We start from the raw sequence: 25,700 nt of genomic DNA, 5'->3' as shown, positions 1-25,700 counted from the left end.
GAGCTTGCATCAAGCAAAGAAAATCACTAAAGAGATTGCTCATATGACTGGAAATGCGTTATAAAATGTCCAACATATTATTGAAAACCTGGAAGAACAGTGTTAAATTGTTACATTTTTTTTGAAGAAATGTGCTCAGAAGAAAAATTATGAATTATTGTGATCGGAAATATTTATTATTTAAAGCTATGTGAATTTCAATGGTAAAAAATAGACAATAGAATTACAGCTATGTTTAACAAAAAAAGTAAGAAAATTTCTGCACATACAATGCATTCTCATGTGGTCTGATGATTCAGATGGGAGTTTTAAAAGGGTTTTGTGCAGAGGATTGGATTGTGAGGTGAGTTTGGGAGTGACAAGGATGGATAGGATCAAGAATGAGTTTATCAGAGGGACAACCCATGTTAGATGTTTTGGAGATAAAGTCAGAGAGGCCAGATTGAGGTGGTTTGGACATGTTCAGAGGAGAGATTGTAAATATATCGGTAGAAGGATGCTGAGGTTGGAACTGCCAGGCAGGCGGTCTAGAGGAATTATTATATGTACAGAGAGAGTCAAAGTCTTGTCAAAAGTCAAAAGATTTTTCCTCAAGGAATGGCCACCCAAGGTGGTGAATACAGAAATGAAAACTTTTGAGAAAAAGAAAAATGAGCCCTCAGTTAAGGATAGTTGCATGACGAGCCAGACTGCTACAAAAGGTCCACATATCCCATCCTGGAATGTTACGTATGAAAAGCCTTTGTCTGCTGGTCAAATATGGATCAAAATCTTGAAAACAAGTTCAGACCATGCAAGAAGTGCCAGAAAAAACAGAAAATGTAAAGCGTTTAGCACGGCAGGCCAGAACACAGACACAGGAAACACCAGATTGGGGAAATAGGATCTCTTTTATTTACAACACACAGGAAAATTACAAAGTTTAGGGAAGTTGCTTCCTGAGGAGCAATTGAGAGAGTAGCTTGGAGACTTCCTAGAATAGCTGCAGCCGGTCTTACACATCCGACGAGCTGGGCACGAGGAGGCAACAACCCACATGGAAAGAACCTATATGAGGATATATGCGCATATATGAAACCTATATGCAGTATATATGCACATATACTGTATCCCCACCTATATGAGGATATATGCGCATATATGAAACCCATATGCAGTATATATGCGCATATATCCTCACCTATATGCAGTATATATGCACATATATCCTGACCTATATGAGCATATATGCGCATATATGAAGGCCTATATGCAGTATATATGCGCATTTATCCTCACCTATATGCAGTATATATGCACATACAGTGGTGTGAAAAACTATTTGCCCCCCTCCTGATTTCTTATTCTTTTGCATGTTTGTCACACAAAATGTTTCTGATCATCAAACACATTTAACTATTAGTCAAAGATAACATAATTGAACACAAAATGCAGTTTTTAAATGATGGTTTTTATTATTTAGGGAGAAAAAAAATCCAAACCTACATGGCCCTGTGTGAAAAAGTGATTGCCCCCCTTGTTAAAAAATAACTTAACTGTGGTTTATCACACCTGAGTTCAATTTCTGTAGTCACCCCCAGGCCTGATTACTGCCACACCTGTTTCAATCAAGAAATCACTTAAATAGGAGCTACCTGACACAGAGAAGTAGACCAAAAGCACCTCAAAAGCTAGACATCATGCCAAGATCCAAAGAAATTCAGGAACAAATGAGAACAAAAGTAATTGAGATCTATCAGTCTGGTAAAGGTTATGAAGCCATTTCTAAAGCTTTGGGACTCCAGCGAACCACAGTGAGAGCCATTATCCACAAATGGCAAAAACATGGAACAGTGGTGAACCTTCCCAGGAGTGGCCGGCCGACCAAAATTACCCCAAGAGCGCAGAGACAACTCATCTGAGAGGCCACAAAAGACCCCAGAACAACATCTAAAGAACTGCAGGCCTCACTTGGCTCAATTAAGGTCAGTGTTCACGACTCCACCATAAGAAAGAGACTGGGCAAAAACGGCCTGCATGGCAGATTTCCAAGGCGCAAACCACTTTTAAGCAAAAAGAACATTAAGGCTCGTCTCAATTTTGCTAAAAAACATCTCAATGATTGCCAAGACTTTTGGGAAAATACCTTGTGGACCGACGAGACAAAAGTTGAACTTTTTGGAAGGTGCGTGTCCCGTTACATCTGGCGTAAAAGTAACACAGCATTTCAGAAAAAGAACATCATACCAACAGTAAAATATGGTGGTGGTGTGATGGTCTGGGGTTGTTTCGCTGCTTCAGGACCTGGAACCATGAATTCTACTGTCTACCAAAAAATCCTGAAGGAGAATGTCTGGCCATCTGTTCGTCAACTCATGCTGAAGCAATCTTGGGTGCTGCAGCAGGACAATGACCCAAAATACACCAGCAAATCCACCTCTGAATGGCTGAAGAAAAACAAAATGAAGACTTTGGAGTGGCCTAGAGTCCTGACCTGAATCCTATTGAGATGTTGTGGCATGACCTTAAAAAGGCGGTTCATGCTAGAAAACCCTCAAATAAAGCTGAATTACAACAATTCTGCAAAAATGAGTGGGCCAAAATTCCTCCAGAGCGCTGTAAAAGACTCGTTGCAAGTTATCGCAAACGCTTGATTGCAGTTATTGCTGCTAAGGGTGGCCCAACCAGTTATTAGGTTCAGGGGGCAATTACTTTTTCACACAGGGCCATGTAGGTTTGGATTTTTTTTCTCCCCAAATAATAAAAACCATCATTTAAAAACTGCATTTTGTGTTCAATTATGTTATCTTTGACTAATAGTTAAATGTGTTTGATGATCAGAAACATTTTGTGTGACAAACATGCAAAAGAATAAGAAATCAGGAAGGGGGAAAATAGTTTTTCACACCACTGTATATTCTGACCTACATGAGGATATATGCGCATATATGAAGCCTATATGCAGTATATATGAAGGCCTATATGCAGTATATATGCGCATATATCCTCACCTATATGCAGTATATATGCACATATATCCTGACCTACATGAGGATATATGCGCATATATGAAGCCTATATGCAGTATATATGCATATATATGATAATATATATGCTGCATATAGGCAAAATTGAGGTGCATATATGTGCATATACAGGCCATATAGGTCTCCTGTATTGCTTCTTTATATCCACATATAAGCCCTATATGTACATACAAGATATGTCTCCTATATAGCTCATGGCAGGATCTGGTCATTTTAGCTCATATTTCACTTTGGCAACTGTCATACATAATGCGCTCATATTTTCTATTATCAAGGCAATAACTAAGAACTAACTAAATAAAAAACACATTTTAGAATTTCTGTCGCATTATCTGCTAATGACCCGAGGCAGGACACGCCCACACGCCAATCACACGGAAATCAGTCTGGCTAATTTACATACTAGGCCACGCCCCCGGACAAGGAAACTCTTCAGAATGTTCTGGAAAATGGGAGGAGTTTACATTTACCTCAGAAGAAGACTGTGTGGCCCTGACGACGAACGGGAGCATTTTGAAGAGAGAATACAGGAGGACACACTGGGTAAGTTATTAAGTCTTATATAACTCTTATTCTGATAATATTAAACTAATATTAGTAAATATTTTCCTCACTTCAGCTAGCTCTTGTCAGCTTGTGTGACACATTGGCTTTCAATGCCATTTACATAGTTTAGGTAAATCATGCTAACATGCTGCCTTTCTGTATGTAGCACAAACATGATATTTCCCGGTGGCTAAGCTAATGCCTTATGGAGTTTACAGATGTTTATAAACGTTTTAATAAATAATCATTTATTATTATTATACTGTCTTATTATTTTTGTCTTTTCTAGATGCTACATTGAAGAAGTGGCCGGCAGCCACCCGAGGGCAGACAGGCACATCTATCAATTCAAAGCTCACGAAGCTGAGAAGGTCCTCAAAATAAATATATGTTTTCTTCCTGTTGAGTTTTTTTGTCTTATTTTTGTTCTTTTACTATTTGATCTTAAAAAAATAAAAAAAATAAATTTCCACATTTTGGGCTTTTATTTATGTTGTCTAACAGCTATGGATTTTAATAATTTTACTAATATCTAGGTAAAAATATAGGTGCATGTATATGCACATAGGTACATATATGCACGTATATATGTACACATATATGTACATATAATATAGGAAAACGGCCAATTTTATATATGTCACATATATGTCTATATGGGTACATATATGCACGCACGCATATATGTACGCATATATGTACATATATGTACATATAATATAGGAAAACGGCCAATTTTATATATGTCACATATATGTCTATAGGTACTTATATGCACGCATATATGCACGCACGCATATATGTGCATATATGTGCATATATGTACATATAATATAGGAAAACAGCCAATTTTATATATGTCACATATATTAAAAACCTATATCAAACCTATATTAAAACATATATGTTTTATATAGGTTTTTTTCGTGTGGGAAGGCTGAGATGCAGTCCCCTTCTTGGTGAGTTGTCACGAATCGTGTGCTTTCTTGGCTCTGTAGGAGAGAAAAGGAGAAAAGAAGGCATGTGAGCCTTGCATCCGGTATCTCCCCCCCACTCGTCTGGTGTGGATTAGTCTCCTTTTCAGATGCTGTTGACACCAGGATGGTAGGTCCTCTGCTGCTTTTGGCCACAAAGAGTTGAGGCGTCCTGCCCCTTGTGTGCATGAGGTGGAGCTGACCATGGTGCTATATCTATGCTGAGTTGTCCTCTGTTTGGTTGAGTATGAGGGTGGTAGATAGTAAGAGGCGCTGGCTCTAGGCCTCAAGAGACTGTCTGCATTTCCATGTTGTGTTTTAGCTCTGTACAGAATTGAGAATGAATGTGAGGGTTAGTATCCTTAGCTCTTGCCATCCACTGCAGGGAAGCATGATCAATAATAGTGTCATCAGTAAAAGTGTCGTCTTGCCAGGTAATACTTTAGTTCGTCTATTGCCCACTTGATGGCAAGGGCCTTTCGCTCAATAGCCGCCTACTTCTGTTCCGCCGGGGTGAGTTTTCTACTCGCATATAGGATTTGGTGTTCCTCACCCTTAAAGTCCTGGGAGAGAACTACTCCTAGCCCGGTTTCTGAGGCATCGGTGTGAACAAAAAAGGGGTTCCGGAGGATAGGGGAGCTGGTGAAGTGGTTTTAAGTGGTTGGAAAGCCTTTTCTGTTTCTTTGGTCCATGGTACTTTCTCTGCCTGTCCCTTTCTGAGCAGATTGGAGAGGGGTGCTGCCACAGAGGAGAAGTTAGGCACAAAATGTCTATAGTATCCTGCTAGCCCCAGAAATGCGTACCTGTTTTTTTGTCATCAGTGGTGGGAAAGTGCAGACTGCTTTAACTTTTTTTTCTTGCAGTTTCATAAGACCACGGCCAATACGTTAACCCAGGTACTGTGCTTCGGTCAGCCCCAGGTGGCACTTTTTTGGAGTTCTTTAAGGATCTTTTCAGGTGGTAGAGGTAGTCCTCCCAGTTGCTCGAGTGGATAATAACGTCGTCTAGATAGGCTGCGGTATATTGTCGATGCTGCCGGTGTACAATATCCATTAAACGCTGGAAAGTGTCTGGTGCGCCATGCAAGCCAATGACAGGACCCTGTACTGCCAGTGTCCCTGTCCAGTATTAAAGGCAGTCTTTTCCTTAGCATCAGCTGTGAGAGCCACTTGCCAGTACCTCTTGGTTAGGTCCAGTGTGGATATGAATTGTGCTGCTCCCAACCGCTCAACGAGGTCGTCCACTAGGGGCAACAGGTATGCAACTCAGAGATTTGGTTTAGGCGCCTGAAGTCGTTGCATATCCTGGTCGATCCACGGCAATAATGGGGCTTGACCCGGGGCTAGTGGACTCCTTTATGATGCCATCACGGAGCATTTTAGCAACTTCAGCGTTGATGGCACAGCGGCGGGCCTCCGGGGCTCTGTAGGGTTGCAAGCGGACAATCAAATCTGGTGGGGTTTTGATGTCGTGTTTTACAAGGTGGGTGAGCCCCGGTTCTAAGGAGAACTGTCCTGAAACTGTTCTATGAGCTCGTTCAACTCTTGTTGCTGTGGTAGTGAAAGGTCTTCCCCTCGCTGCAATAACTCATGACCCTGTGCTTTGGGAGAGAGAGAGAGGCAAGAGCTGAAACAAGTGGCAATGGTTCAATCCAACAAGATTTATGTGATAGAGCTCAGCGCTTTTTCTCTTACCCGGCTGTTGCAGTCTATAGTTTATTGGCCCCACTAGTTCCATAACGGTGTATGGTCCCTGGTACCCAGCCAGAAACTTGGTCCCCTGGTTAAAACTCCCGGGTCTAACCTGGCCTGTCATATGCTTTCCATTGTTCTGCTTGCTTCATGTGCTCCCGCACTATAGGGAGTACTTAGGGAAAAAAGTTTGGGGTGGTTTAGCTTGAGGGACATGCTGTAAGGCTTCCCGCTTTGGAAGGTCCTCTTTTTCCTTTAAATCAGGGGAGAGCACAAGGAGTGCAAGCTCTAAGGCATCTGCTATGTTTCGCAGGGAGGAGAGAGCTTTCACTCAAGGGGCTAGAATTCATGTCTTGAATAACATCATTGCTCCAGTGACAATTGAGACATTGCAGCAAGTGTTTTCTACACATGGCTTGCTGGATGTAGGTGTCACGGATAATAAGCCGACCTGTACAGGAGAGTTGTTTTAAGAATTTGCCAAGTGGAATGGAATTAGACATATTCGGACAGCGCTATTTCATCCTGCTTCGAACAGGCTGACTGGGAGAGCAGTACAGACGTTGAAGGAGAGTTTGAAGAAGATGTCAGGTGCAAGCATTAAAACTAACCTTTCTCATTTTCTGTTCAAGTATCGGATTACCCAGCAGACTAATACAGGCCTGGCATCTGCAGAGATGTTGCTGGGACAGAAACCAAAATCTCATAAAAGAATAAAAGAAAGTGGCTCTCACTCTTATGTGGTGAGACTGTCAGATATGCAGGAGGTCTGTCATCATCAGGATCATGTGAAGACCTGGCAAGTGGCAGAGCAGTGCAGTTGTGTCGAGCAAGTTAGTGGATTTGAAAACAAGAAGAGTTCTGAGTTATAAGGTATGCCAGGTCCTTATCCCTGTCACCCACACAGGCAAAACAATTGTGCAGGTACCACCGGAGATGCCTTAGGACAGAGTACCTACCCCGATTGAGGCAAGTGCAAAAAGTTTAAGGAGATCAAAGCATCAGAAAAAAGAGTTTCAAAGGCTGATTTGTAGCTTATAGTGGAAATTAGAGTTGACTAAGATGTACTGGAATGTTAAGGGGAAATTTTAATTTAATTACATTGAGGGAATAATGGTAATGTGTGTGTGTGTGTGGGGGGGGGTGTTATGATGATAGATTATGAGGAGTTCGTCTCAGGTTACTTTGCTGTACCCCTGTTCCCTGAAAAGGCGGAAATGAGATGCTGCGTGAAAAACGCTATGGGAAACATTTACAATTAGGCTCTTACCCAGAGCGATTTTTATCTCATTACACATCTGAGCAGTTAAGGGACTTGCTCAAGGAGCCAACAGTGGTAACTTGGTGGTTGTGGGGTGTGAACCTGGGATCTGCCGAACCGTAGTCCAATGCCTTAACCACTGAGCTACCCCTGGCTACACATCTTTTCATGTTGCCGGTTGTGAGGCATGTGTGTATCAAACACGCCAAATTTTGGCCTATATAACCTCGGTAGGGTGACGTCATCTGATTAGACGCACCTGCAGGTTATAAATACAGGTGAACCGGAAACATTCCTCGGATTGATTTTGAATAGACATCCGGTCACGAAGCAGTGTGGCATTGGGATGCAGCATCTCGTTCTCGCATTTTCAGGGAACAGGGTTGCAGCAAAGTAACCCGAAACGTTCCCTTTTAAAGGCTACACCCGATGCTGCGTGAAAACGCTAAGGGAATGAGCACAGTTTGCCCTGGTGATTAATGTATGAGACTTTCATAGTGTTGTCCACCCGCACTAGGACATGGCAGCCTCTCAACTGCTGGAGGAAGTGCTTTAGGGCCAGAAATAGAGCCATCATTTTGAGGCAATTGATGTGCCGCGCGAGAAGATGGCCTCTCCAGCTCCCTTGGGCTGGATGGTTATCTAAGACCGCACCCCAGCCCGTGAGGGAAGCATCTGTCGTTAGCATCTGCGACGACAAGATGAAGTTAGAGTGGGACCCAGAGTAAAAACCGGGGTCTGAACCACATAGAAAGGGTACGAAGCACCCTACATCCATGCATTTTGTATATGTGCGGGTGAGAGAGCTAGACCAAATGGAAGGACCCGATACTGGTAAGCTTCACCCCGAAAGCGAACCTCAGGAACCTCCTGTGTCGTGGCAATATTTCTATATGAAAGTAAGCGTCCTTCAATCGATTGTCACAAATCAATCGCTTGGTATGATTTGAGAGCAATCACTTTGACATTTAACATTTTGAGGCTGTATTATTCATTTTAGATAGCGGGACAGCCCGCGAAATCTTAAAATTGGACACAGCCCCCCATTCCACTTGGAACAAAGAAATACTGACTGTAGTAGCCTGACTCACTGTCTAGTAGGGGAACATGTTCCATGGCCCCATTTCTCAGCAACCCCCGCAGTCCTGAGCGCGTAGGCTATCAGGACTTATTTTTACCAAAGAAGACAGTGCGGCTACTTCTATTTCCACAGAAGCAGGAGAGTAAGTCTCTTCAACGCACCCACGAGAAGCACTTAAGTGCGCTTGTGAAGTGGAAGAGAGAGTTCGGGATCGGGGGAGAGGGCAAGAGAAACGAGGGACTCCGTCTCTCGTGCCTGGGCCAAGTCAGCCTGTGATCCCCATGAGTGCAGCGCGGCTCGGGGCTCCCTAAAGAACGCGAGGCACGCGCATAGCAGCTTCATGGGAAGAAGATCACCCAAATATTCAAAGCAGAAAGTATGCATATCGCCCTCCGAAAGGAAATTATCGCACGGAGGGGGACATCTAGCTCTAAACTCTGCCATTATTATCTGGTGAGTTTTATAAGCTTTAAATTCTGCTGTTAGATTTTTTGTATGCTTGTTGACACACACACACACGCGCACAAAGCGGTGAAGACAAAAGATCTGAGGAATGTTTTCTTCCTGTATTTATTACCTGCAGGTGCATCTAATTAGATGACGTCACCCTACCGAGGTTATATAGGCCAAAATTTGGCGTGTTTGATACACACATGCTTCACAACTGGCAACATGAAAAGATGTTCCCCATAGCATTTTTCACGCAGCATCGAGTGTAGCCTTTGAAAGCGAACTATTAATATGATGTTGCTCATTAAGGGGAGAATGGGAGATGGGAAAATTGGGGCTGTATGCTGTTCTGCAGTTATGGTAAGAAAATTGAGTAGAAAAGTTTGCTGAGATGTTAAACTCTACCTGGATTTCATTTTATTACCATATAAGTAACTTTTATGGACAGACAATTGTTGCTGGTGTGTTGCTATTTTGATCTTAAAGTAATATACTGCATGAATGTGCATAGACTGATGTTTTTAAAATTCATGGCCTTTTGGCCTCGTTATATTGCATACACAGGTGTTATTTTCTGAATTTTAGCACACTATTACTTGGATATTCACCAAGTATGTTACTACATGTATTATTCCTTTGTAATAAATAACAGCTTGGTGTCAGGGGTAACGTCCAGAGACCGCTGTGCGCCCAAAGGCTCTGTTCATGTGTTTCGTATTTTTTTTTCTGAACTCGGTTTCACTCAGTTTGGAGCGCTCACCTGACCCGAAGCGACTCATTAGTTTTAGTAGAAGTAGTCTTTTGTTTTATTATTGCTTGGCTTGCATTTGTTGCGTAAAGTCGGCATTTGTTCTGTTAAGTTTGTTGTGAGTTTATTAAGTTAATTTGGCATTTGTCTTGTGGAGCTGTTTTTGTTTAGTGTGCATGTATTTAATATGTTTGCATTGTTTTGTTATGTTGGTATTGTTTGGTTAAGTTTTGCATTTAGTTTAGTTAATTTTGCTAGTTAGTGTTTCTCTCGTCTGTGTGTGTCCTGTTCTGTGTGTCTCCAAAGCCTGTGTGTCTCCTGGTCAGTGTGACTTCTAGTATGTTTAGCCTCTGGTATGTGTAGCCTTTTGTATACTCAGCCTGTTTACCCAGCCTACTTTAGTCTGTTTAGTCACTAACCCATTTAGATACTAACCCGCTTAACTACTAACCCGATCAACCACTACTCTGTCTTATCCCAGTCTGTCTCGTCCCCAAGTGTGTTTAAGCTCCAAGCCTGTGTTTAAAGCTCTGAGCCTGTGTTTAAAGCTAAAAGCATATTTAAGTTCTTTGTCTGTTTAAGTTCCTAGCATGGATAGGTTCCTATTTTTGTTAAATGTTTTGTTTAAAACATACTTCAAATTCAAAATTTTTTCAAATTCAAATTCAAATTTTATTTGTCACATACACAGTCATACACAGTACGAAATGTAGTGAAATGCTTACACGACTGCCAGTGACCTTAAAAAGAGAATTAAAGCTTATAATAGTAATAAATATGAATAAAAGAAATACGATAAAAAAATTTAATAAAAAAATAAAATAAATAAAATAAAATTTAACTAGGAAAAATAGAACTAAAAATAGAAACTGAAAATAGAAATGTACTGTACAAATAGAAATATAATGGTGTGCAAATATGCATAGAAAAAGTGACTTTGTGCCAAGGTTATTAAAGTGTCTTTGTGCAATGGTCCAGAATGTAAACATAAACATGTAGTGTAGATGTGCGTGGAGTTGTCCATAGTGTCCATGTATGTATAACACTTGATTGATTGATTGTGAAAATTGTGAAATTATTGTGTTAATTCTGCATAGTGGTGTGGTTGAGAGACCATATCGCCTGCGGGAAGAAGCTCCTCCTCAGTCTCTCTGTATTGGCCCTCAGGGAGCGGAATCGCTTCCCAGACCGCAACAGAGTGAACAGTCCATTGTTGGGGTGGCTGAGGTCCTTCATGACCTTCCTGGCCTTGGTCAGGTCAGGGAGCTCGGTGCGGATGATGCGCTCAGCTGATCGCACCACCCTCTTTAGAGCTTGTCTGTCCTGCATGGTGCTGTTCCCGAACCAGGTCGTGATGTTTCCCGTCAGGATGCTCTCTATGGTGCAGGAGTAGAAATTCCTGAGCACCTTGGAGGGCAGTCTAAAGTCTCTCAAGCGTCTGAGGTGGTACAGACGCTGCCGGGCCTTTTTTACCACGGTGTTGATGTGACAAGACCATGCCAGGTCCTGAGTGATGTAAACACCGAGGTATCTGAAGCTGTCCACTCTCTCCACTGGGCTCCTGTTGATGATGGGGGTCTGGTAGTTCCTCACCTGCTTTGTACTGAAGTCCACTATCAGCTCCTTTGTCCTGCTGACGTTCAGGAGGAGATTGTTTCTCTGGCACCAGTTCTCCAGATTTCCAACCTCCTCCAGGTAGGCCGTCTCATCGTTGTTGGTGATCAGGCCCACCACGACAGTGTCGTCAGCAAACTTGATGACGGTGTTGAAGTTGGTAGTGGCCACGCAGTCATAGGTGTACAGAGAGTACAGCAGGGGGCTCAGAACACAACCCTGGGGGGCTCCAGTACTGAGAGTGATGGAGGCTGAGACATGTCCGCCCATCCTTACTGCCTGTGGTCTGCCAGTCAGAAAATTGGAGATCCACTGACACATGGATTAGCTGAGTCCCAGGTGCTCCAGCTTGGTGGTAAGTGTGGAGGGAATTATGGTATTAAATGCAGAGCTGTAGTCGATGAAGAGCATTTTGACATAATTCCCCCTCCGAGTGTCCAGGTGAGTGAGAGATGTATGGAGGAGATGTGAGATTGCATCGTCCGTGGAACGGTTTGGACGGTATGCAAACTGTAGTGGGTCCAGTGTGTCTGGTAGTGAAGAAATGATGAAGTCTCTGACCAGGCGTTCAAAGCACTTCATCACTACTGAAGTGAGGGCTACCGGGCGATAGTCATTAGGAGAAGCAGGATGTGGTTTCTTTGGGACAGGAACAATAATGAACTCTTTGAAGCATGTGGGGATCACTGACTGAGATAAAGAGATGTTGAATATCTCAGTGAACACAGGTGCTAGCTGGTCTGCGCAGGCTCTGAGAATACGGCCTGAGATGCCGTCTGGTCCTGCTGCTTTCCTGGTGTTCACTCTCTTGAAGGCTCTCCTCACGTCATGCTCGGTGATGATGAACGCGCTTCCGGTGCTGGCAGTGACTTCCTATCTGCAGCCGTTAGCGCCGCTAGCACTAGCATCGCTAGCGTCTTTAGCTGCAGCCTCGAAGCGAGCATAGAAAGTGTTCAGCTCGTCTGCCACGTCGAGTCACGTCCGCGTTCGTCATACCGGTTGTTGGTGCTTTATAGTCCTGAATTGTCCTTAATCCCTGCCACAGGCTCCTAGAGTCACTCTGTTGGAGTTGTGACTCTAGTTTTCTCCCGTAGCGCTGCTTCGCCTCTTTCACCGCCTTCCGGACGCTGTATGACGTAGCCTTGTATGATTCCATGTCCCCCGACGCGAGTCCCGTGTTGTAGGCAGTGGTGCGAGATCTCAGAGCGTCGCGGATGGTTTTATCCACCCACGGCTTCTGGTTGGGAATTGTTTTAATAGTCTTTTTTTCCACGGTATCATCCGCTAGTTTCCCGATGAATCCCACAACCGCTTCCATAAACATGCTGACGTCACCATCGGAGCTGTTTCTGAACTGTCCCAGTCTGCGTCATCGAGTGCGTCCTGTAACGCGGCCACCGATTGGTCCGTCCAGCGCGCAACCTCCCTTTGAACCGGAACTTCCTGTTTCAGCCTTTGTTTGTATTTTGGCATGAGGAAGATGGCGGCGTGGTCGGATTTACCGAACGGTGGACGAGATTGTGCCTTGTAGCCGTCCTTGACAGTTGTATAGCAGTGGTCCAGTGTCCTTTCGCCCCTAGTGGGGCAAGTGATATGCTGATAAAAGTTCGGCGCTGCGCGTTTGAGGTTGGCACTGTTAAAGTCCCCTGCCACAATAAGCGTCCTTGTGTTGTGTTTGGTGCTGTGTGAGTGCCTCATGCAGCTCGCATAAGGCAGTGTCCGTGTCCGCTTGTGGTGGAATATAAACAGCGCTGATTATGACCGATGTAAACTCCCGAGGTAGATAAAAAGGACACCACATGATGGACAGTAGTTTCAGGTTTGGTGTGCAGGAGCGTGTGAGAGGAAGCGTTCTGTCCATGCGATGAACCGAGAAGAACTCGGCCGGCTGGATGGCGTGGTCCGGCACCGCTGGGTTCAGCCATGTCTCGGTGAAGCAGAGGAGATTGCAGTCCCGAATGTCTCTCTGGAACTTTACCCTGGCCCTGAGGTCATCGAGCTTGTTTTCCAGTGACTGGACGTTGGCGAGCAGGATGCTAGGCAGAGGTGTGCGGTGTGCACGGGCTCTCAGCCTGTTCCTGACGCTGGCTCGTTTCCCTCGGGGCCGCCGCTTCGCATCGCGTCCTTTGTTGTCCCTCAGGATCTCACTCGGCCAGCTCGGATCCGGAGTTAAAAACGTCGAATTGTGAGTACATTGTATACCAATAGAAACAAGAGTGTCTCTATCATAACTAATGTACTCCATGGTGGTAATTTGACTGGTTTTAAAACGCTAAAAACTAACTTAAAGAACAAAAACAAAGAAAAGGTGGTCGGAGCAGTCGTGACGGCAGCCGACCTCACCGGCGCCATCTTGGACACCATCTTGAACATACTTCGTATGTTTACGGCGTAAAGCCCATTTTCTTTGTTCTTGGTTTGTTTGTTTATTAAAAGCCTCACAAGTACTCCCCTATGCCTAACCACAATCCCACAGCCTGTCACGTTGCCATCTTGAACTGCCGTCATTTCTCCCTTTTTTCCAACACGATTTATGACACTTGGAAAAAAGATTTCATGTACGTATGATTCTTTAATCTGTTACAACCTTTAATTTGAATCTAAAATCCACTATAATATTACCATAGTAATCTAGGAATAAATATTTCAGTAAAAATATATTCAAGACATCAAGACATCTCCTAAAGCTTATTTAGGTGAGCTGTAAAAAGGTGATCTCAATATCAATGAAAGATGAGAAAATTTGACATGACTTACTATAGCTGGAATGTTAACAGTAGTTATAAGATCCACACTCGGGTCTCCAGCTGACATTTCGGGCACAAACACAAAGGTTTTTGTTGTCAGAGCAGAGACTTTGGTTCCATTTTCCGCAAAGGCGACGTTCTCCTTGGGTGTGTACTTCCTAAATTTAACACAAGACAATGCTATACAATCTAGTTCAATGAAATTATACATCAGAAATGAAGTCAGGATTGATACTACTATTTCTTTTATACAGTTGTGTAGTAGTTTTTGTAGACCAGGTCATTAAATATTTATCTCTGAATTAAATATAACAAAACAATTGTTAAAATGATAAAAAATATAATGATATAAATAATTATAAATATAATCAATATAATTGATTGTAAACACGACTCTGTTCTAGTTAAAAAAAAATCATAATTCTTGTTTTAGGTTGAAGCGCACGTACGTCTGCCTGTCATTTAAAATAAAATTGTGTAAGGTTAGGTACCTTACAAGGCGTAAGATATTCAACTTAAAAAAAAAATGTTTTTACGCTGTTTACATTTAATTTTTTTCGTTGTAACCCAAACACACTCCCTGTTTGGTAAATAGAAAAAGTAGAAGGGATAAAAATTATTTACTTATACCACTTCAATGGTGAAAATATTAACCAATTACAATAAAAATGTTCAGTTTAGATTTTCTCATTAATATCTATTAGTGCAGGTGTTTTTTTTTTCATTAAGCAAGTATCTTATTAGTACAGTAGCTTATTTTAAAGTAAATCATTAAAAAAGTCACATGAATGTTCATAACATTGCTTTTACTCAACATTTTGATTTCACTTATGGTGCAGGTTAAACTTCAGGGAAAAGTACTGCAAAAGATTCATAAAATTTTGTCCAGCGGTCGATTTAAGATGCACCCACGGTTTGATACATGCGCAGTACGCTGTCAGAACTTCGGTTTAAAATCTGGCACATAACTGCTTATAAATTCCCTTCTGCTCCTAAAATTTATTACATTTGTGGCGCAGATTTAACTTGAAGCAAATATCTATTCTGTCACGCTCTCAGCGCTCCGCGCTGATCAAAGACCGCGTCATTCATTTGACATTTCCGTTCCCACGCTGTCAGGCTCTCATCACGTGGTCATGCTTTCCCACGCTGTCATCGCTCCTCCCGGACCGCCCCGCCGGCACACCGGTTTCCCATCTGGCGCTGATTTCTCCCTGCTTATAAGGAAGCGCAGCGCGCTACCTCGCTGCTGGATTATTGTGTGTTGTTTTGCCGCAGTTTTCTCGCGTTTTTGTTCATGCAGTTTCACGTTGCCAACCTTGCCTGTTTTCTCGACTCCGCCCTATTATACTTATTTGTTTCAGTAAATCTTGGAAAAACCCATTGCATTTGCGTCAATGTATAGCATGTATAGCATGAGCAGCACATTCACACAAGAACCTACATCCTATTCAGCCTAAGCATGAACCGGAGCACATTCAACAGGTCACACACACACACAAACAGGGCTGAAGCCACTAACCCAAACACCCTTCCCCAACATGGTGAACACATTGCAAAGCCCCCCGCAATGCATGATGGTCGTCAGCCGCCGCCCGCCCACGCCACAATATGATTTTCGCAAAAATATTATTGGGATTTCGCGCTGGATGACGGTTGTAGACGGAGCAGTTAATCAGCTGAGGTCCAGAAGAAGCCAGACGGGTTGTTTTATCTATTTTACCAGCTATTACTAGGATATACGCTAGGAAATTACTCAGATCCAATCGGAAAAACATAAGATCATGCATTCAGACAACAATAAAAATCTAAAATTAGAATAGAGCCTTTTCTGGTACGTGAACATGGCCTTAGGTAGTTGGGTAGCTTTGATAGCACTCATGTAAGTCACTCTGGGTCAGGGCATCTGTCAAATGCCTAAATGTGAATATAAATGGTAAATTCGGCTAACCAATCATAACATGGCCTAAAGGTTCATTTTCTTACAACATTTTTTCATTTGAGGAGGCTGTGTAAGAACTCAAGTACAAACAGCTGTGTCTAAATGTCTGAGACAACTACCAAAAGTTGGTTATTAACATGCTAGTACGTACTTACACGATATTCCATTTATTATCCACTAGTATACCCTAAAAGCAGAACTGAAAGGCCTGATTAATTCGGTTTGTGTTAGATAATTTACTGCAGTTTTATAAATTTGTGTATGGCAGACACAAAAGGATGCATGCACATGTTATCTAACTGATCTATTATATTTACTAAAAGCTGGAAAGATCACACATAGCACCAGCTGACTCAATAACAGGTGAACATAACCGGAAGTAAACTACAGTTACTGTTCATTGTACATATCATATATTTAAATATGCACGGTTTATCATGTCTATTGTGTTTTGTCCCTATCTAATTTTTTAAACCAGATAATATTTTGTTACTGTCCTGGTTAAATAAGTTTAAATTTCAATCACATACAGTATAATAACAATGCATGTTATGACTCATATGTGTTCTAATTGAAGGAAATTTAATATGTGTGAACATTTAAATTATTCTTAAACATCTAAATGTAGATCCTTCCTAGTTTTAACAAAACATTCCTAAAATATTAAAATAATTTATGTAAAATTAAATCATGTTTGAGGTTATTAATCTGATGCAAAAAAATATTTTTTTGTTTGATTCAGCACTTTAAATAACTGACTGTTAATCGAATGGAAAATGTTAGTACACATTGTCCTGAACAATCAAAGTGTGTTTAATGGGCTGGGGCATGTGTTCATGTGCCCTATTTTCCTGTCAAACTATACTGTGATTATTAGAGTCTCATTTGGAGATTTAGTCCATGTGTAAAACGTACTGATTAAAATACAGTAAATGTGAATGCAGAGAAATTACAAATTTATTACAAGAATTCATATGTAATCCAACTAAAATCTTTAACACTCTAATCGCTCACTTTGGGCACATCATGTGTTTATGCTTTACTGCATTTAAGCAATCAATGACAGTATCATTTGGGGAGCCCAGATTTCTTAAAATTACTATTTACTTTAGATTATTTCTATTTAGAGTTTTCTACTTATTCATCTTTAGCTAGCAAGCTGTGACTATATTACCTAGCTACAGTACATTGGCAGCGTTAAATAGGAGAAATCAGAAAGAAACAATATGCATTCATGATTGAAGGAACTAGCACTAATTTCTCTCTTTTGTACAGATACTTGAGATGTGTAATCTAAAAATGATCAGTTAAAATGTGCCGTAAACATTTAGATTAAATCAATTAACTATTATTAGCCCTTTGTAAACTTCATGTCAGGTTTGTGGTTCTTTGTGGAATGGATCGTTATTAATATAGCACTTGAAAACCTTACAAAAAGTAGGTGGAGAAAGTATGTAAAGTAAAATGAGCAATTCTGAAGTAACAGAAATATAAGGAGTTCCAAGCAAGTCTTAACAGTTCATATTAAACCATGAGGTAGGTACTTCTTAGGTAAATATGTAAAAGGTTGGTTGACATTTTGCTCAGTGGTTAAGGCATTGGACTACAGTTCGGAAGATCCCAGGTTCAAACCCCACAACCACCAAGTTGCCACTGGACCCTTGAGCAAGGCCCTTAGGCCTCAACTGCTCAGATGTGTAATGAGATAAAAATGTAAGTCGCTCTGTATAAGAGCGTCTGCCAAATGCCTAAATGTAAATGTAAATGTAACTTATTCTGCATTATCTACTGTATACACTTAACATTTGACACAATTCTATTTCAGTTCTCTCTTATGACTCATACACATTGTAAATTTAAACAGCTAAGGTTTTCTATATTGGTATAATTCTTTCTTATTTCATATTTTATTTCTTTATTTGAATACTCTATCCCTACTTTTTTCTTTTTCAAAATTTAAGGTTCAAATGCAAAACTCCAAAACTACAGCTCCTGTGGGATGTTCCTACATAAAGTGCCCAATGAAAGGAGAACCTGTAAACTGATGCACATGGGGAGTGAAGGCTGATCCAATTGAAGTGCTAGTGTAGATCAAACTGATAAAAACGTTAATGCTGGCTGTGATAGAAATGTGTCAGAACGCAAAGTGCATCACTGTTTGGTGGCACAAGGGGGAACATACTCAATATAAGGCAGGTAATCATGATGTTATGGCTGATCAGTGTACATTACCTCATTGTACCTTTCCATAGGTAATACTTAGTTAATTTGCAGGTGATTTAAGTCAAGCGATGTCACATAGGTGAGCAAGAATTAAAATTTTGGGCAATTTGGCACCCATGGGCAAAAAATTAAGAAATATGGGAAAGCAACAAGGAGCAACAGAAAATAAATGAATAAATGAAAAAGAATTAAACATACTGTAAGTATTGCAGAATGCCTTATATGATTTATTTGTATAACAGAAGTGTTTTCTTACTACACTCAAAAAAATAACTTGTTGAATGAACGTAATTAAATTATGGAAAGAATTTCCACCTGATTTAATGGCTTTCTTTCAGCATTAAACAATTTTGTTGGCCCAACTTAATGTTCTTAGGTTCAGTCAAATTAATTTTATTAGGTTCATTTAACTTATTTACTACAGCTGCGTCCAACATAATTTAATACTGTTAACATAAATGAATAGCGTTGGTACAACACATTTCTCTTTGTAAATTAAGTTGATCCAACTCAAGTAAATTTAAATTTCAAGCCCTGGTCAACAGAATTCTGTGAAGGAAGGAAACATAAGACAAACGGGATAAAACAGAGATTTTTATTTTACACCAGCAGCAACTTACAAATGAAGTCTTAATTTGAAAAGATGTACAAAACATAAAACACCACAAATAAGTATTAATCATAGAAAAAAATTAACACCAACAGAAAGTTTTGTACTTTATAACTGTTCGTTATGACTTTTAAATATGACCGTTAGAGACGGTTGGTCAGGAAACTCCTGAAGTCAGATGCAGACAGGACACTTTCACTCACAAACTCCTGTGAAAAAATACAGAGATAGATTCAATTAAAATTCATGATACTTAATTTATTAAATGAACAATATTTATACTTTCTTCCTCTCGCTTCACAACTCATGAGAACAGACCGAAACCAGAACCGAACCGCAGATTAAGCACGCGCATATAACCGTAGGTATTTTAAGTGTGATTAAAAATACAATGAATAGCTTAAACCAAAATAACGTGACTAAACATCGCTAAACAGAAGGTGACATTTATATTTAGTATTTCGTTTCTATTTAGAAAGACGGGAATTAATTCCTGCTTACCTTTTCCACATGCCCGCCAAACGTTTGTCTTCTCAACACGCTGTGTTCTCTTCTCGCGATGTTTTCTCGCGATATTTCCGGTTTTGCTATTTCCGGTTTTCATAGTGACAAGATCTCTTTGGTTTATCTCAACATGATTAAATCTAATACATGTTAAGTTGTTGAATTTCATGTAAATACAACATAATTTATTCATGTTTATCTTGGAAACATGAAATTATTATGTACAAAACACATATTACATTTTAGTACATGTAACAGGTAGCCATGTTCATTTTTTTGAGTGTACAAACTTTTTTTTTTAAAGCTACATTTATTGTTTAAAGCAATCTGCTATACACTGTATATGCTACTGTATGTGTGTGTGTGTGTGTGTGTGTGTGTGTGCGTGCGTGCGTGCTACCTATGAGGCGCCGTATAGGGCTTAAATCAAACTTTACTCACGCACACACATATGAAACACTTGCATACACATATATGAAACACTCACACATACATATATACTACTAACTGCTCAAACAACTACATATGAAACACTTGCATACACATATATGAAACACTCACACATACATATATACTACTAACTGCTCAAACAACTACATATGAAATGCGCGCGCACATACATACATACTTTCCGCGCACACACATACATACTTTCCGCGCACACACATACATACTTTTCACGCACATACATACATACTTTCCGCGCACATACATACATACTTTTCGCGCACATACATACATACTTTCCGCGCACACGCACGCACACACACACACATACATACTTTCTGTGCACGCGCACAAAGCCAACTGTAGCGGTGTAGGGAACGAGTGAACAACGGATCTTCAGTTTAGCGAAAAAGGGAATGGATAATTTCCTATAAGTCATTACATATCGCTGGAGTGTGAAAAAATTTTACTCGAAAAAGAATTTATATTTTTATTATAATTATTATCGAGGCGAGGACATCATATAAATAGGACACAATAATTTACATTTTGATTTAATAAAGAAACCATTCGTATTATATAGTCTAGTAATCTGTAAAAATAAATAAATAAATAATAAGTTTTATATTTTTTTATGGTATCAGTTTTTGTTTCAATAAATAATCTAGATTTAATGTCCGTAGCGTGAAATTTCCACAGCAGCAGGTATCCGAGGTGCTTGTGTTACCATGGTAACGCAAGGAGGAAGTGACGTTGCATGGTGTTCTGAATGGTGGAATTTTGTAGAGTGAAGTTCCCTTTTCAGACATTTCCTGCGCAGGGAGTAGGGTGTAGGGTGTAGTCATTTCAATGTATATGAACTTCATTCTCCCTGATTAGTAGTAGCGTTTCTTAAATAGACCGTTAATGGACAGTTTAGAAGACAACGAGTGATTTATTTATCACCACAAAAGTGGGTGATATGGGGGGTCGGAACAATGTTTGTCCCGTGGGATTCCGATGAGTTGTTTATTCATATAAGCAAAGGCGAGGAAACACATTTCACAAAACAGTATTTCTTTCTGTTGTAGGATCCGACATATTAGCCACAGATTCCGTGCTTTATTTTTTTTTTTTGCAAATCATCACCTGCGTTTTCTGCCGCTGAAATATTCAGACATTATGTGGATAGTTCTGAATATGCCATGTGATTGAGCAGTGATGATACAAACCAGTACTACCATTCAGGGAGAATGAAGCGACAAGTCCGTCTACACTGAAATGCCTTCCGGTTACACTGAAATGCCTTCCTTTTACACTGAAATGCCTTCCGGTTACACTGAAATGCCTTCCGGTTACACTGAGAATCTCATAGGTGAATGTGCGAGAAGAGTTTGTATGTGTGTGCGCGGAAAGTATGTATGTATGTGCGCGGAAAGTATGTATGTATGTGCGTGAAAAGTATGTATGTATGTGCGCGGAAAGTATGTATGTATGTGCGTGAAAAGTATGTATGTGTGTGCGCGGAAAGTATGTATGTATGTGCGCGCGCATTTCATATGTAGTTGTTTGAGCAGTTAGTAGTATATATGTATGTGTGAGTGTTTCATATATGTGTATGCAAGTGTTTCATATGTAGTTGTTTGAGCAGTTAGTAGTATATATGTATGTGTGAGTGTTTCATATATGTGTATGCAAGTGTTTCATATGTAGTTGTTTGAGCAGTTAGTAGTATATATGTATGTGTGAGTGTTTCATATATGTGTATGCAAGTGTTTTATATGTGTGTGCGTGAGTAAAGTTTGATTTAAGCCCTATACGGCGCCTCATATGCTACCTGTAAGTGTACGGTCCCATTTGCGTGAGGAATGGCTTCTGTCCAGCGAAGAACTCATCTGGGTTTGTGAGGTTGAAGAAAAAAAACTCCTTGAAGACAGGTGAAGGTGGGTTCTTCCATGTATCAAGCACTTTACTGCCTTCAGTCAGAGTGATTTTCTACACACACACACACGCACACGCACACACCCACACAAAACTGCATCATTACACTGTAACGTATGTTTAATTTTTAGTATTCAGATACCAACCCTCTTACAGTTTTAATTAAAAACAAACCTTACTAAAAAATAATAAATTACTAGAAACTAGAATTATTAGTGGCCATAACGCTTGATGATAAAAAATCTTGTCTTTACTGTAATGTACAGTACAATATAAGTACCAGTATATACAGATATGCCAAACACACATCAGGGTCTCATATAAGGGTTGGTTACCAATCTAGTATGTAAATAACATTGAAATAATTATATATCTAACTCAGTGGATGTTTTCTAAATGATCTCTTTCTAAATGTTACATTCATTGTTCATCGTGCTCAAATGTGAACACTGTCAAACAGGTGACTGGATGGCTCTAACCACTAAGAGGAACGTAAAACCCCAGGTGTCCCCAGGTGTTGCTGATTACGTTCTGCAGCCAAGCTAAACACAAGCTAGAGTTTTGTTCCTTTTTTCTTCCTTACTACAAGTGGGTCATTATTCCTCCAAATGAGATGTAAATGTGGGTTATATTAAATGCTTGGGATGTGTTCCAAATTTTCCAGAATTCCTCAAACAGTCATGTAGTCAAGATGGGAAGTTTATTTGCACAGATAAAGTTCATCATAAGCAATCTGCCTTTGAATTCATTTTTGCTCTTTTAACCTTATTTCAGGAAACCTAATATTGCTTCCTGTTTTCCTCTTTTCTTCGTTTCCTCTCTTAGTTTCGGAAGCGAGCTCATATTCCAAAACACTCGTAAACCAAATCGAATATTCCCATAATAAATAATGAAAACTCAAAGTATTCATTTCACAGCCCCCCCCCCCAAAAAAAACATAAAAATAATTAGCACAAACTAAGTAAATAATAAAACAAATAAACCTGCACTTTACCTTTAAAAAAAATAATAAAATCTCGACAGATAAGTGCTTCCATTTGTGCGCGCAGGTGCTGTGTACTGTTAGTGTACGTGTGTGTGTGTGCCACACACACACACACACACACACAACGAAAACACTGTTTTATCGGAAAAATAAACAAGTAATCTCTCTAATGACACTCGATTGAGCGGCACGCTAATGGAATTACTGCTGTAAAGTAAAAATAAAAAACAAATTAACCTGACCTTTACCTTTGAAAAAAATCGCAACAAAGTAGTGTTTCTGTGTAGAGCAGAGAGAAAGAGTGTGTGTCTATGTGTCTGTAAGGGCGAAAGTAGGAGGGATCTGTGTGTGTGTGTGTGTGTGTGGCACGGTATCCAATGACATAAACAGCAGACTGAGCCATAAGCAGAGAGCGAAAATTGATTGTTGACCTCTCTAATGAGACTTGCTTTCGCTTTAAATGGGCGCTGTACACACACGCATACAGACAAAAAAATTGTTTGCAGATGTTAATTATACCAGTGAGAGACGTGCACTAAGACCCACAATTCCGCAGCGCAAGAGAGAGAAAAACTGTTGGCTCAGTTGTGATCACGTGACGCTCGGCAGCAAAACAAGAAGCTCATGCGTGATACATGAAAAGACTTAAATTTAGACTTTTAAATTTATTACGAATTTTTGCTTGTCTTGCGGAACACCCGCACACCGCATTACTCTCAATCCGAGGTTCCACTTATATTTATACAGTATATATTTACAATTTTAGTTTTGCTGTATTTGTTTCCAATTTGTACGTCCTTATTTCAAGAAGGGAGTTGTTTATTTCATAATGTACATTGTCAGGCTGCAAAAATATGGTGGCTGTGTTACAATTAGTGTTAGAATGTCTTTGCTCTTAATGCATGTTATGACATCCATGTCAGTTACTAGAAAACCAATGTATATACACTTTTCTCACTTTCTTTCAAGCTTCCTCAAATGATGTTTCTATATGTGAGCAGAGGCGTCAAGTAATGAAGTACAAATACCTTATTACCTTACTTAAGTAAACATTTTGGGTATCTATACTTTACTAGAGTGTCATGACCGGGGTGTTGTGGCAGGTGTTGAACGCCGTGGGCGGAAGGAGCAGGCATAGAGGCAGAGGGGTGGTGTAACCAAAAAAGAGTCTTTTTAATAATGAGTAAACACAAAGTATAAATAAAGATACAAACAAAGGAACAAACAAACTCAAACCATACTTAACTTTGTGCTAACAGGGGCTCTCTGGCAAGACACATAACAGGACACTAGAGAAGAACGGGAGACACTAGAGAAGAACGGGAGACACTAGAGAAGAACGGGAGACACTAGAGAAGAACGGGAGACACGTAAAGACTAGAGACAAGAGAGGGACGGGACGAGGGCTAAAGACATGGCAATCAGCTAGGCATGGCTTTTAGCTAAACATGGTTAAGCTAAGCTTAACCATGGCAGTCAGCTACACATACACCTAGCTAAGCATGTCTTTAGCCCCAACATGCACTAAGCTATACTTACCTAATAGCTTGTTTCTATTGGTATACAATGTACTCACAATTCGACGTTTTTAACTCCGGATCCGAGCTGGCCGAGTGAGATCCTGAGGGACAACAAAGGACGCGACGCGAAGCGGCGGCCCCGAGGGAAACGAGCCGGCGTCAGGAACAGGCTGAGAGCCCGTGCACACCGCACACCTCTGCCTAGCATCCTGCTCGCCAACGTCCAGTCACTGGAAAACAAGCTCGATGACCTCAGGGCCAGGATAAAGTTCCAGAGAGACATTCGGGACTGCAATCTCCTCTGCTTCACCGAGACATGGCTGAACCCAGCGGTGCCGGACCACGCCATCCAGCCGGCCGAGTTCTTCTCGGTTCACCGCATGGACAGGACGCGGGACTCGGGGAAGTCAAGAGGAGGCGGCGTGTGTTTAATGGTGAACAGCAGCTGGTGCAACAGCGCGAGCGTTGTTCCTCTCACACGCTCCTGCACACCCAACCTGGAACTACTGTCCATCATGTGTCGTCCTTTTTACCTTCCTCGGGAGTTTACATCGGTCATAATCAGCGCCGTTTATATTCCACCACAAGCGGACACGGACACTGCCTTATGCGAGCTGCATGAGGCACTCACACAACAACAAACACAACACCGGGACGCTGCGCTTATTGTGGCGGGGGACTTTAATAGTGCCAACCTCAAACGTGCAGCGCCGAACTTTTATCAGCACATCACCTGCCCCACCAGGGGCGAAAGGACACTGGACCACTGTTACACTACAGTCAAGGACGGCTACAAGGCACAATCTTGTCCACCGTTTGGTAAATCCGACCACGCCGCCATCTTCCTCATGCCAAAATACAAACAAAGGCTGAAACAGGAAGTTCCGGTTCAGAGGGAGGTCGCGCGCTGGACGGACCAATCGGTGGCTGCGTTACAGGACGCACTCGATGACGCAGACTGGGACATGTTCAGAAACAGCTCCGACGATGACGTCAGTGTGTTTACGGAAGCGGTTGTGGGATTCATCGGGAAACTAGCGGATGATACCGTAGAAAAAAAGACTATTAAAACGTTTCCCAACCAGAAGCCGTGGGTGGATAAAACCATCCGCGACGCTCTGAGATCTCGCACCGCTGCCTACAACACGGGACTTGCGTCGGGGGACATGGAACCGTACAAGGCTGCGTCATACAGCGTCCGGAAGGGGGTGAAAGAGGCGAAGCAGCGCTACGGGAGGAAACTAGAGTCACAACTCCAACAGAATGACTCTAGGAGCCTGTGGCAGGGATTAAGAACAATAACGGATTATAAAGCACCAACATCCGGTATGATAAACGCAGACGTGTCTCTGGCAGACGAGTTGAACACTTTCTATGCTCGCTTCGAGGCTGCAGCTAAGGACGCTAGCGA

At 41.2% G+C, this 25,700-nt stretch overlaps 1 protein-coding gene across 1 annotated transcript in view; it reads right to left on the bottom strand.

Annotated features, from left to right (window-relative positions):
- Positions 1–25,700, bottom strand: part of LOC128507169 (lysosome membrane protein 2-like) — a 65,951-nt gene that overhangs the window by 26,381 nt on the left and 13,870 nt on the right. Inside the window, exons 2-3 of the mRNA XM_053477845.1 lie at positions 21,681–21,838; positions 14,149–14,296 (exon numbers count right to left, since the gene is read on the bottom strand). Coding sequence (XP_053333820.1) covers positions 14,149–14,296; positions 21,681–21,838 — 306 coding nt within the window. The remainder of the gene's footprint in view (positions 1–14,148; positions 14,297–21,680; positions 21,839–25,700) is intronic.

This window comes from Clarias gariepinus, chromosome 19 (genome assembly GCF_024256425.1).
Source record: "Clarias gariepinus isolate MV-2021 ecotype Netherlands chromosome 19, CGAR_prim_01v2, whole genome shotgun sequence".
In the NCBI taxonomy this organism is placed as follows: domain Eukaryota; kingdom Metazoa; phylum Chordata; class Actinopteri; order Siluriformes; family Clariidae; genus Clarias; species Clarias gariepinus.
Note: the sequence above shows the minus strand (reverse complement) of the source record. Positions and strands in the feature narration are given on the sequence as shown.